The following is a 14,079-nucleotide window of genomic DNA, read 5'->3' on the forward strand; positions in this document are numbered from 1 at the left end:
GGGTTAATGTTAACCGATCGCCATGAAACTTCATATATAAGGGGTAGGCGTTTAAAAAAAAATTTGTCATTTTTTTTGGGTCGCCCTAATATACACATGTATGTATCAAGCATAAATTTTATGGCCTCAAAATGAAGGATTTCAAAGCAGTCTACCTTTGATAAGTCTTAATTAAATCTTGTACTGGTAAATTGCAAAAAAATACCTCCTTGGCTTATGTGCCCTTTCTGATAGTTTTGATTGAAAGGAATTTTATTAATTTTCTTGTAGGGCGAAGATCATTTTAATTTTTAACTTCCAAAGGCAGCGATAAAAAGCGTTTGTCATGGAAAACATACAAATTAAACGGGCAAATATCCGTCAGTGCAAGCACACATTGCATTTTAAAAATACAAAGTTCGTTGACAGAGAAGCCTCTCCACAACCGATATGTCTGATGAGTTGCCAAACCAACAGCGAAACGAAGTCACATAATTTGGTGGTTGTGTGGGTTCGATTTTGTTTTTCTTTTTTGTACGTATGTCTGCAAGTGGCTGAAACTATTTCAATTTCAATTTATTTATTGAATTTTCAAGTATTTTTTTTAATTGAATTTAAATTGAACTTATGGTCTGTTCCAGAACTGCAAGAATATACTAGTTTTTTCGATAATATAAAGAAAAAATATCGTAGTAAAAATAGTAGATTTCTGCAGGTTCTGGAACAGAGCAATAAATAACCGCAAAGGATATAAAGCGTCTTTGCGGCAAACATCAACTCAATCTAAACTTTATTTATTTCTACTTTCTTTAACCAAACCCTTACTAATTAACATTATAACTTTTTCAGATGGTTCGATGGTTTCTATTGGTGGGGCTTACAAAATCGAACTCTGGAGCCTCCAATTAAGCCCACAGTTAAGAGTGTAACGGATACAACTAATTTTGATAACTATCCACCAGATCCAGAGGGACCACCACCAGATGATGTCACCGGATGGGATAAAGATTTTTAAAGCCAATAATTGTTTGCGATGAAAGCGCCAAGGAAATCAGTGAAAGAAATCAACAAAAACGGATTTATTTTTCTAAAGCCATATTTAATTAGGAAAAAAATATTTCAATTTCGTTTTGTAATTTTTCTTTGTTAAAAACAAACTACTGCTAGAAAGAAAATTCAAACTGTTTATAGTCGTCTTCCAAACTACTTTTTTGCTCTAAAGAAGGACGGATGCAATAAAAAATTTATTAACTAATTAGTGTTACAAAAAAATAATATTTTCTAATCCCTTCAATGCATATCTATCTTTAAATATACATATACATATATTTCGTTTATATTAATTTATGTGTATTTTGTTGTTGTTACCCTTTAAAAAAACAAAACAAAGAACAATAAAATTTGCCTTCAAACTGTTGCATATAACAAAGTAAAATGATGAGAAGGAATTTAGATCTATGCTATGATTTCAATTCCCAGATGTAGTAATCGGGCAAGGTTTAATAATAATACAGCAAAAACAATTAAATATTTAAAAATTTATATTATATACCATAATTAGTTTTTATTTGTTAAATTTATAATTAAAAAATAAAAAAAAAACAAGTCAATTTTCAATTAAGCCTATTCAAAATTGAAAAATCTCACCCAAACCACCAACTCAGTGTACACCATTATTGCGACCCTCCCTAACCTAACCATTTATGTAAATATGCATTAGAAGGTTATATAAAAATTAAAATAGAAAACAATGGCTTTTTCAATTAGAATTTAAAAAATATTAATAAAATATATATTTTTTGATTATTTTTTAATTAAACAAAATATATATCATCAACTATTGTGTATCTATCGGTTTGTAATTAGTTTGTAATGATGTGTGTAAGAAGAAATTATTTTTACAGATTTTATTTAGTTGTAAAAATAATAATTATTATAAAAAAAAAACTACAATAATAATAAAAATAAAACAACGAATTCTTAAAGTGGCGTTTCAAATTATAATGTAAGAAGTTGTACATTTTAGGAATTGAATTAAAATTCCGTCGTTGGTAAGAAACAAAATCGCAATTCTCTTTTGCAGAAAATTGACTAAAGAAATTCAATTAGAAACAGAATAACTTGGGAAAGAAAATTAAAATCAAAGTAACAAGGTTTCAAAAATATCATTAGAATGCCATTTTCAATGTCTGTAACTGGATTCAGTATCCCATTCATTGCTTATTATTTTAACATTTTGTAGGACTTCAATTTTTTTCTCGTTAGGAAAATTTGCATTTTTTTTTCAAACTCGTGTAATTGTCTTAAACTATGTCATAATGAGACCCAATTATGAGAAAATGTAAATACAAATTTCATTTAAATTGATTTTTTATCTCAACAGAAATGTTAAGCGTAATGATAGTGTAAAAACATCAAACTGCACTGTGGGTGGGTGCAGCAAACATTGCAATTAAAATGGAAATTTGTAAGTATTGCACCTTTTGTCCCTTACCTTTGCCGACATCAAGACGTGACTTTGGTGCAAACAAAAAAGAACATCTTTATCATTTACATTTTATGTTTACAGATTGTACCTTTCAATATTCATTCATTGGCCAACTGTATTGCAATAAAATAAAAACAAACGAATATCAAGAAACTATTTACCTCTTAGCGTCAAATAGGAAAGTGAAAGAATAGAAAAAAGACACGTATTGCAATTTAAGTATTTTAAAGAACTTCAAAACAACTTCATGCTAAAATATTACTTCATCGTATGTTGATCGATTGTGAACATCACCATCACTGTCACCGTAAATTCTGTTGTCGTCGTTGGCTTCAAAGTACGAGTTAACGGAAAATCCAAAGTGCTGATTTTGCAAGTTTTATCTGTTAATGTGTATGCGTGCGTGTTTTTTATATTCTAAAGTTATGAAATTGACAACCACTTTAGTTTTATTGGCTTGGATTCAAATGTCATTGTGTCCAATGTTTTCGGTGTGGACAAAAGAACTTGTGGATAGCATTGCTAATCGGAAAAATGTAACGGGTAATACAAATCGTTGAATATTAATTGTTTTACTAATGTTGCACAGTGTAAAAGTTAAAACAGGCAGAGACATTAAAGAAGACTAGAAAAAAAACTTTATATTTAAACATTTGTCGAATCGTGTTATACATCTGTTGCATGTTTATGAGTTATCTGAACAAATTGCAGTTTATTTTCTTGAAAAATGTGACTAAATCCCTCAAAGAACTTTTTCACGTATAATTTCTAAGTATGAAACAAACAATTCAGTTGATAAATGTGTGAATCAAATCGGTAGAGGGGTTATACCCAAACGTGGACCCATATTGATAATTTTTACAAGTGTATTTTCCCAAATCTCTGAAAACACCAGTAAATGGAGCTATTGCCTTATACCAAGACTACAATAAAATACTAACTCGTTTAAAAAACTTTTTAGAACGTTTGTTTTTTAAAGTATTATGCCAATATCAAGTTAAGTAAATTTACTTACCTGTATTACTCTTGGCTGCATTTGTTATTGTACAAAAACATTTTTGGGGAAATATACGACATTCTTTTAATAAATTGTCAAAATAGATATGTGTGCAATAGTAGTGCCAATAGAAACGTTTCTGTTTTAACACACAGCGTATGAAACTAAAGAGAGAGTAATTTTTTTTGTTACAATAAAATATGAGGGTGCTTATCGCTGATCTAAAATCTGGAAGTTTTCTTTTAATTTGTCAGCAAAATTTGGTTTTAGTATTATATTTGTAAACGAGCTTAAAAAATACCCCCACTATGTTATTTTATTCGCTTGAAGTGTGTGAAAAGTAACACAAGAAAATAGATTTTTTATAAAAAAAGTGTGTTTTATATACAAGATAACAATTTTTCTCTTTCATTCTTTGCAATATATTAAAAAGTAGAATATAATTTTGAAACGCGGCATATGCTTGACAACTACCCAGTAAAAATACTCATTACTAAACCCTTCACAAAAACTATTTTAACGATTTTATTCATTTTTTAGGGGTGTACGAATATGAACTTTGCATACTGTATGTAAAAACACAGAAATAAACGTGGCTCAATGATTGTTCACATGTTCGCTCAACTCAGTGTTTTTTAAATAAAAACCAGTAAGGAAAGGATCAAAAACGGACGGGCCGACTATATGATACCCTACACCACTGTGAATATGTAAAATATATATGGGAGCTAAATCCAAATTTGAACAGATTACGATATAATTTGACACATATATTTCTAGACCAAACACCGTCACACATTCCAAATTTCATCAAAATTGGACAGATACAGGGTGTTTGGTGCATCAAATACTTCAAATCGGCGAAAATATATATGGGAGCTATATCCAAATCTGAACCGATTTCGATATAATTTGGCACATTTATCTATACACCTAATTCCATCACACATTCCAAATTTCATCAACATTGGACAGATATACCGATTTTCACCAAAAGCGATAGCGTTCTCCACTAGGCTAAAAAAATGATCTTCCCCAATTTTCAGCCAAATCGAACAATAAGTGCGACCTGTACGTTGCGAACGGACGGACGGACATGCATAAATCGACTCAGAAAGTGATTCTATGCATATCCCTAGAAGGAAATATGGGTCTATCTCTTTTACTTAGGCACGTTACATACAAATGCACTAACACATAATAGCCTTACCACAGGGAGGTGTAGGGTATAATAACTATAATAACTGTTCGTTTGTGTGTTTTTCTTTGTTGGAATGGAGGAGGAAGTTCGGAGGTTGAAAATTCGGAGGCTGGTAGTCCGGATGAGGGTAGTAGTTCGCATGTGGGTGGTCCGCAGTCAGTGCATTGTCCCAATTTGAACTTCTATATCTCAAACTGATAAAATCTAGGAAAAAGGTAAGGTCAATCTTGTAGGGAATTTTCTCTAACAACATATCGATAGGACTTGCAGTTTTCAAGCAAAATCGTGCAAACCTAAAAAACTCTAAAAATGCGAACATTGACCGCGATTTATTTAAAAGTCGTTTGAGCGACTTTTTATTTTTCTTATCTATGAACATTGTAGTTTCAGAATCCGCATAAACTTCCCAGGTGCAAGCACCTTCTATTTAATGTTGGCTCAGGCTCACCGTGAATATTCATTGTGGATGATCGTCCTGTTTGTGGCAATCAAACATACGTTCATAATCAAGGCAATCAAACAAGCCACTCGAAAGAGGACATCCATTTTCATTCAATTCAAGTTAGATAACAACATTTTTTTGTTTGTTTGTTAGAGCGACTCGAATGAAGAATTTAGTGTTCAGTAGAGTGGCGTGATTTGAAAATCTAAAGGGTGGCTTCGCGTTTCTGATTCCTGGGATTGTACTGAGCAAAAAAAAAGTATTCTAGACCATACGTCTACGGTGAAAAACGAACTCCCGATTTTGACTTGATATTTTTTATCAGACTTTCGCCATGTTTTTTGAATGTTTTGGTATATGACAAACTATTGAGATTATCAATCACACACTAAGGCGAAAATTGTAGCCAATACAATAATTAAGAACTTTCTAGTACATCGCAAAAGCATTTTTGAACATAGTTCATCCTTTATTTCTTATTTTATTGTCATATATTTCTAAAATTCTGGAATTTTATCCCCACTGGCGTATGATTTATAAAAATTATTTTATGTACTAGCAAAATGCCCGCTACTTCGTATGCGGAAAGGAATAAACAATATTTCATATGGAAATGGTGAGATATGAAAATTTTGTTGTTAATTGATACTTAATTTCATTTAAGTACTATTCGTGCCCCTTTAGTCTGAATTTCCAAAAAAAAAGGTATACCTCACCACAAAACATCAACAGCCGTCAATTCATTTAAGGTATTTCAATTAAGGGATAAAAACCTTCTTGTAAAAAAATTGTCACATATCTCTAATTTAATTACTTAATTTCAGTAAGTTACTTCGCGTTCACATAAAACCAATGGTACAATATATAATACAACTTTTCAAATCCTGGACCTTATCTAAAATTTAACAATGTAGAAACATGTCATACGTTTTAAGTTCGAATTTTCATAACGATTTTAGTGTAATCCCAAATCTCAAAGCACTGGATTTAGCCGTTCACTCAATATTAGAACTAAAAGTTTTAGTAATATTTAGTACTTCTAGTACACTTAATTTTTATTACCCTTTGGAACTTTTAGTGCACTAATATTATAATTCCAAATTACATAATTTTAGTTTTATTCTCACACGCAATACCAAAATGGTATCAACGCTATATACCAACGGGATTCTCATTTCCAGCTCTATCTGTTTCCCCAGATAAAATTTTCATATACATTAGTACGAATTTCCAAAATCTCCTCCTAAGATTTCAAAATTCTATCTCATCCCCATTACACAATAACAAACTACACCAAATTCTGTACCATTCAGTACTTTCCTTAAGTCCAAATTTCAGGATTCCAGCTCTTTCTCACAAATTTAAACTGTACCAAATTTGGTACCATTTAGTACTCATAATTACGAATTTACAAAACCTCCTCCTTATCTCCACTCTATACAACAACTGCTATCCCAAAGTTCCCGCTCAAGTCCTTTAGTACTTATTGTATTTCCAAAACCTCAACCATACACCTCTACCTTCTCGATATTAGAACCCCACATACGAAAAGGGACTCTAATTTTAAAATTCCAGCGCTATCCGTACATGTACATGTACATATTTCCCAAACCACCTCCATATACCAACGCTACACTCCAGCTCTATCCGTACATCCAATAACAAATTGACTACCATTTAGTACTTTTCGTATACTTATGGAACTTATTTCCACAACCATATCCCTGCGCACCAACAGCGTCTTTAATACCAAATTTTCGAATCCCAATTCTATTCCTTAACACAACATCAAAGTTAGCAACATTTAGTACGCTTACATAAGCACTAATTTCCGAAATTTCTTTTTTATCTTCATTCTACACACCAACACTAATCCTAATACTAAAATTCAAAATTCCAGTTCCTTAGTTTAGCAAATACCAAACGGTTCCAAATTAATTTCCACTTATAACTTTTCATACACATAAGTACGAATTTCCGAAACTACCTCCATATATTAATCCCACACTTAATTCCAAATTTCAGGATCCCAGCTCTATGCGATCACACACATCCAAAATGTACCAAATTTAGTAAACATAAGTACGAATTTCTAAAACCTCCTCCATATCTCTGTTCTACACCGCAAAAGTAATCTTAATTCCAAATTTCGCGATCCGAGCTCTATTCTTTCATCCAAATTGAAATTGTACCCACATTTATTACTTTTCGTACACAAAAGATAAGCTTCCAAAATGTAGCATATCTCTATCCTACACTTCAAGTGTAATTGTATGTCTTAATTTCATGATTCCAGCGCCATTCGTTCACCCAACTCCAAAATGTACCAAATTTAGTACCATGTACCATCTAGTTCAGAAAGGTACGATTCCAAAACTTTTTTCATATCTCAATCCTTCGCTCCAACAGTAATCTTAATTCCCAATTTCAGGATTCTAGCTCTATCCGTTAACCCAAATCCAAATTGTACCAAATTTAGTACCATTTCCTACATCCCAATATGAATTTCCAAAACTTCCTCCATATCTCAATATGACAATAATTCCAAATTTTAGAACTCCAACTCTGTCCGTTCACCCAAATCCAAATTGTACCATATCTCTATCCGTTCTCACAAATCCAAATTGTATCAAAATTAGTACCATTTGGTACTTTTCGTGCACAAAAATACGAATTTCTAAAACTACCTTAGTCCTATTCTCTAACAGTAATCTTAATTCCAAATTGCATTATTGCATCACTATTCGTGCAACCAAATCAAAATTGTACCAAATTTAGTACTTTTCGTACACATAAGTACGAATTTCCAAAACTATCCCCATATATCAATCCTACACTTCAATAGTAATTTCAATTCCAACTTTCAGGTTTCCAGCTCTATCTTTTCACCCAAATCCAAACTGTACCAAAATTAGTACTTTTCGTACACATAAGTACGAATTTCCCCATATATCAATTTTCTTTATTTTTTTGGACCTATAAATGTCCACAGCCAAAGACACTGTGCGGAACCCATCGATTTGCATTCACTTTACTGAGATAAAATATCAATTTTTGGATTGGAAAGGTAGAAATTTGAGTTATTTTTACCATATTTGATCTATTGCGGACTCATAAACCTGCCAAATGTCACTTTTTTGTAATTTTATTGTAGTCTTGAATATTTTGAACATAATTATGTATAAAATTTTGACTTTATAAATTGTTTCTACCGATTTCTTCATATGAATATTTTTTGGACCTTTAAGCATCGATTTTCGTCAAATTCCAAGACCTTAATACAAATTTTTTGAAAAATATTTGTTGGCAATCAGCACCCACGGCCTTTAGCTGTGTTCCAGAACTAAAAAGTTTTTACAATTTTTACGACTTTTACACATTTTACTCGAAAAAGCGTTTCCGTACACAAAAAAGTTGTAAAATGTTCACTTCTCTTTAAACAAAAATGGCGCTGAATGACGCTCTCTTTAAAAACTTTTTACACGGCAAATTTGGGCGAGTAAAAAAATAGTAACATGGTTGCCGGCGTCTGATTGGCTGATACGCCGACTTTGACATTTGTTCCAGTTTTTTTGACGTATTTTCCATTTTTCCGTTCCCGAACTATTTCAAAAAACTTGTGTGTGAGAACAAATTTTTTGCAGTTCTCTCTTTTACGAGTTTTACTATTAACAAGTACGGGAACGAAGCTTTTATTTATAATTGTAGATAGTTTTTTGTTAAAGTTTACCACATCTGACAAAGTATTTGTGTAAATTCTTAGGGTGGTTCTATCCTGGTAAACCATTAAAACATGCTAATAATTTGACATTTTTTCATAAGCGAGTAAAAATTGCCATTATAATGCATATGTGAAACATGTTAGGTATTGAAAATATTGACTACTATATACTCTACATGTCCACAAAAATATAATTTACAATTCCTCTCCTGTCGTCAGATATAACGGTATTTGTAGGCAAATATTTGTTGGTTCTAATCAGATGAACCAGAGTGTAGATGATATGGTAGTTATACGCTAAGGGGTATAACTATAAATAATTTACCTTCAGCCCAATCATGAATGAAAATTCCGTGCGGAATTTCTCTCTTTTCTCTTCTCTGCTATCACAAACAAAAAATCCGCACGGAAAAAAATTCCGATGGAGAAAAAGTAGGTATCATGAACGCTCTCAAACATGTGTTTTGCTCCAAAAAAATCTCCCTTGCAAAACTGAAGGGATATTACAAAAAAAGTTGGTATTTCCCAAAAATGTTGTAAAAATTATGCAAAATAAACAGTTATGTTGGAGTTTTATACTAAAATCTTCAATTCGCGGTTGGCATTTTATTAAAAAATTAACATATTTCACAAAATAACATTAGTTTGCAAACAAACGAATTCTACAATCTTATTTGATGATTTTCATAACAAGTAACATCTTCTGCATTTCTTTGATGTGTAAAAGTGTAATTTATTTGATTAAATTTGTTTATTTTGTCTAAAAACACAAACACTTAACCTTTTCTCTTTGTTTTCACAACAATTAGGGCACACAAGGTATGAAAACGACCCTTCAGTGCTGCCAAATTCAATGATTATTTTTCCCCAATTATTCATGATAGGAGGAATGTGCTCTCGAGAAAAAACTATTCCGCGAGAACTCCATTCCGCAAGTATATTCATGATTGGGCTGCTTATTTCAGAAGCACTATCAATGATTTGCTTCTAACTTTTATGATTTTTAATAGATTTCATTCATCCAAAGATCCATTGTAATCTTGACTTTGTAAACTCGGATATATCAAATCCGTATATAGTAATAGTGTATTTTGGCCGACGAAAAGAGATCCAGTTGTTGAATTGAAAATCGGGAAGCTCTATTTTCACCGTAGACAAATGGTCTAGGGGACTTTTTTGCTTAGTACAATCCCAAGAATCAGAAACGCGAAGCGCCCATTCAGATTTTTTTTCCTTCCATACAAAACGCCCCACCCTAGTGTTCAGTCATACACAATCACACTCAAAGCCAGTGTCTGGTACGAATATTTCAACCGCCCTCAGGTATGCTTTAGTTTTTATATGAATTTTAGCCTATCTTGAGAGTTTACTAAAAGAAATTAATAAATTATAACCTACATATACCCAATCATTACCAATTTAAGAGAAATTTCAACTTTTTAAACAGAAATCTTGTGTGATATAAAAATAAAGAAGAACACACACAAATATTTATTTGTTTGTGATTAAACCAAACCCGAAAGATAATTGTAGTTGTGCTAGAACACCATTTTGAGCAGAGTCCTAATTTTTCATATTATTCTTGGAACATTTTGCATGTTTTGTTTTAAATAGGTGGAATATTTGTTATTTATTCTAAAGGAAAAATTCTCCATACCTAACTCCAAAAGAAACAATATCAAGGGCAGCATGTTACATAACAGCAAATAAAATAATCAACAACAATTGCATATTTTTTTCTTTATTTCGCTTCAATTGGGTTTATTCTTTACACATCTTTTCACACTCTTGTTTAGATGAAAAGCGATTGTTATTACCGCCACAACCACCGTACATGAAGCTAATGCATTCATTGGTATCGGGTCTATAGGTCCACGAAGGGAATAGAGCATCACAACTTATGCCATTATCACCGTTTTTGGAATATTGTAAACCGCAAATATCTGTAAAAATTAAATAGCTTAGATACGTAAATTTTAAAGCGAGACTTAATTAAATTCCACTTACCATTCTTAAGACCAATTGTTGAGGAAACGATAGCCACCAACGCAAAAAATAGCACAATAAATAATTTCATTTTTACTGTAGTGATTCGAAACTTTAAGCAAACTAAAACTGAAACGCCGACTTTTATAATAAAACATTGCAGTCTTCCTATGGAAAAATTCGTTATTGATAAGCTAAATGCTAGGTCATAACCTTTTAAAGATAATGTCGAATTTTGAAGAAGCCACATATAGATGGAATAAAATTGACGGGTCTCTAGGTTAGGAACGAGAACACACACACCAACGTTTATAGGTTGAGTGTTAATTTTTTTTCAAAAGTCGAAGAATATTTTATATTATCTTATATCTTCAATTTACTTACTGTGCAACATTATTGATGCATTCCTGTATATGCATACATTCTTCTAATAATTTATTGTTTTTCTTTTTATTTTCTTACACGCATACATACATACATATTTCACAGCTTGTTTGGAACCGAAAACACCTGGCCTGTGTCGTGGTAAATTTTTGCGTTACGCATACGACAGAAAATCTGGCAAATGCACAAGCTTCTACTATTCCGGTTGTGGAGCAACACAAAATAATTTTCTCACCTATGAGGAGTGCCGGCGTGATTGTATGCAACAATTACGATATTGATTGTTATTGAAATGAATTGAAAAATAAAAATAATTGTAATATTTATTCCAATAAAACTCAAATTAATAAAATTGTTTTTATTTTTTTTTTTTTTAATTTAACGTTTTTATAAAAAAGCTTTGGTATGGTTGATTTTATGTTGTGGCTCTGTTATTGAAAAAAGCCAATGTTAAAACTACTCTCACTTTTTTGTTCGTCACTTTCAACACCTTGTGAAGGTCGTCCATATGTGGCTCTCACTAAACAAATCAGTTTCTCCTTCTCCCAAATCTCACCTTGTGAAACTGGCGAGAAAAATTTAACCGGCTTTTTGTATTTGAGAATTGTGGGTAAAATAGACATTTTACTCGTACCGTTAACTATGTCTGATGTTGTTAACACCCTACATGAATTAGATCCTATGGATAAAGAGATTGTAACGTATGAAATTACCAACAATATATTTCTATCGTTGTGAGAACAGGGTATACTTATATACAGTGACCGTCACTAAAATGATGCAACCTGAAATAAAAATGTAAACTTTGATAACTTGGAAACGAGTTCAGATTTTTTAACAATTCAAAAAACTATTTTGTAGCCCGAATAGTTGTCTTTAAGATGACATACAAAAATATTCCGTTTCAAGTAAAGTTATACTTAAAGTTATACGCATTAAAAATGATGCATCACAATAATCAATTAATAATTTTCAAATTTTTCGATTTTTATGCAATTTTAGTAATCAGAATGGTGGAATTATTGGTTCCTTATCGTTTTCAATAGTCTTGTCAATGATTCCGATAGAAAAAATGATAGTTTTGACGTAATATTGGCATGATTGTAATTAATGTCCCTTTGTAGGCAATTTGGCTAGAAATTTCTAGTTTTTGAAGTTATTTTCCAAAAAATTATCATGAAAAATCATTAAGGGTTATGTCCAGAGTACGTACAAGCAATCTAATGATATATGGAAAGTCCTGTAATAGGCAGGCTTGTCCTATATTATACTAGTCTTTAACGGTGTTGCCTAATAGAGGTAAAAATTGGGGCATAGAACAAAATTTGTGGAACTTTTCTTTGGAAATAATTTTCAGAAATATTCTTAACAATGTTTTGACCATGTTTGCTTTTTTTAAAACAAAAATTTCAACACACTCTCTCATCTATTGGTTGGTTGCAAAACTTCAAGAATCTACTAATTTTTATTTTTTTCTATATCATAAAGGACAAATCGTTATCGTAGCAAACATTTTTAGATTTTTACATTTCTTTTCCAATTAAGATTATCGAAGCGTTCTGCGTGTACCGCCATGCATATTTTTCTTCAGTCGGTTTATTGCTGTCTTCACCACATCTTGGTCGGGCGGTATTCACTCAGTACCATCTTCATTTTGGATCTGGGGTATCTTCGTCGTTTTTGCTCTTTACATATATTGTATGCTTTACCAGATTATCTTCCTCGTCTCTAAAGGAGGATGTGCCTATACATGTTTCACTCTTCATTCTGGCTCCTGTACATCTCGATTTTTCTATATTCTCGCATTTCCATTTTTCTCTTTTTTCCTGCTTTTCGGTAGCAGCACGACAATCCTGGGGATATCATTAGGTTCCTTAGTAGAGGTTTCTCGTATCCAAATATGAATTTTGCATAGAGTGGACAGTACTTTGCTACTGCACAGTGGCCAATTTTCCGAAAAAGCTGGTCAAAAATAAAAAGTAGTGTAAAATATTATTTATAGGATCGAACTGCATGTTGTTTGAAAAATATGTACGTTTCTTGTTTAGTAAGTGGGTATAAAAGCAAGTTAAAATGACCTTTTTTGCATTTTTTTTTTTTGTCTCAATGTTTATAAAAATATTATAATATCCAAAATAAACAGAGGTTTTGAAATATGTACTTTGTAATGAAAGGTATGTGCCAATTATTTAAAATGTTTAATATCGACAATAAAGTCCGCGTTTTTTAATAATGAAACAAGTAAAAAAGTATCAGTCGACTTTGCCGGCAGAGATATACCCTCAGCCTGTGTGAATTGAAAGTTTCATCAATTGACAATATCCGACATGGGGGAGTGGGTTACCGGAAGTTGCGCACCGATAGTGTCCATCTTCGAATATAAACTAAGTTTGGACAGAATATTACGAATGCCCAATTTTGGGCCGAATCGGCTGTTCCGTTCGAGAGTTATGATGCGCTCCAACCACTACATTTGGCGCCATAAGGGTTTTTTACAACTTCGGCCTATTTTCTCAGGAAGTATGGACTTGCAACTGATAAAACTTGTACTGCCGTAATGGGGGCAGCAAATACAAGTTGTTACAACAAAAATCAAAGCGATTCGAGAGCAGGTCCTAAATTGAACTTTTAAGAAATTTGGGGAGGTACCCGAAAGAGTGGACCGATAGAGCCCATATTGGAACCACATATATGCACATAATGAGATTTCTACCAGACATAGATTAAATTCCAATATGTTTGTTTGGACGAAATCCGTTTCAGACAATTAGCCATGCCAGTCTGGCTGGCTGGAGCGCACTATAACTCTCGAACGGATCAACCAGTTCTGTTCAATATTTTATTCAAACCTAGATCAAGTTCCAAGATTGACCATACAATA

The 14,079-nt window shown here is 32.1% G+C and overlaps 3 protein-coding genes across 27 annotated transcripts in view; 2 read left to right on the top strand and 1 right to left on the bottom strand.

Moving 5' to 3' along the window:
- Positions 1-1,499, top strand: part of for (cGMP-dependent protein kinase for) — a 246,922-nt gene extending 245,423 nt beyond the window's left edge. For all 25 annotated transcript variants that reach the window (XM_073964717.1, XM_073964710.1, XM_073964711.1 and 22 more), the window contains one exon: positions 829-1,499. In XM_073964717.1, coding sequence (XP_073820818.1) covers positions 829-994 — 166 coding nt within the window. In that variant the 3' untranslated portion in view covers positions 995-1,499. The remainder of the gene's footprint in view (positions 1-828) is intronic.
- An 859-nt stretch (positions 1,500-2,358) lies between these two features.
- Positions 2,359-11,550, top strand: LOC141393445 (four-domain proteases inhibitor). Its single transcript, XM_073966433.1, has 2 exons — positions 2,359-3,010; positions 11,304-11,550. Exons 1-2 carry the CDS (start codon positions 2,857-2,859, stop codon positions 11,477-11,479), a joined length of 330 nt encoding a protein of 109 aa, XP_073822534.1. The 5' UTR covers positions 2,359-2,856; the 3' UTR covers positions 11,480-11,550.
- Positions 10,566-10,973, bottom strand: LOC141393444 (male accessory gland serine protease inhibitor-like). Its single transcript, XM_073966431.1, has 2 exons — positions 10,836-10,973; positions 10,566-10,771 (listed from the first exon to the last, which is right to left on the bottom strand). The coding sequence occupies exons 1-2, from the start codon at positions 10,903-10,905 to the stop codon at positions 10,590-10,592; spliced, it is 252 nt and encodes an 83-aa protein (XP_073822532.1). The 5' UTR covers positions 10,906-10,973; the 3' UTR covers positions 10,566-10,589.
- Positions 11,551-14,079: the final 2,529 nt, after the last annotated feature.

Source organism: Musca autumnalis, unplaced genomic scaffold (genome assembly GCF_047663935.1).
Source record: "Musca autumnalis isolate F117 unplaced genomic scaffold, ASM4766393v1 scaffold_2, whole genome shotgun sequence".
In the NCBI taxonomy this organism is placed as follows: domain Eukaryota; kingdom Metazoa; phylum Arthropoda; class Insecta; order Diptera; family Muscidae; genus Musca; species Musca autumnalis.

Excerpts from the sequence above, each read along its gene's own strand:
- LOC141393445 (XM_073966433.1), top strand. The coding sequence starts at position 2,857 with ATGTGTATGCGTGCGTGTTTTTTATATTCTAAAGTTATGAAATTGACA. Across the intron at positions 3,011-11,303 it reads TAATCGGAAAAATGTAACGG|CTTGTTTGGAACCGAAAACA; the intron begins GTAATACAAATC and ends CATATTTCACAG.
- LOC141393444 (XM_073966431.1), bottom strand. The coding sequence starts at position 10,905 with ATGAAATTATTTATTGTGCTATTTTTTGCGTTGGTGGCTATCGTTTCC. Across the intron at positions 10,772-10,835 it reads AACAATTGGTCTTAAGAATG|ATATTTGCGGTTTACAATAT; the intron begins GTAAGTGGAATT and ends TAATTTTTACAG.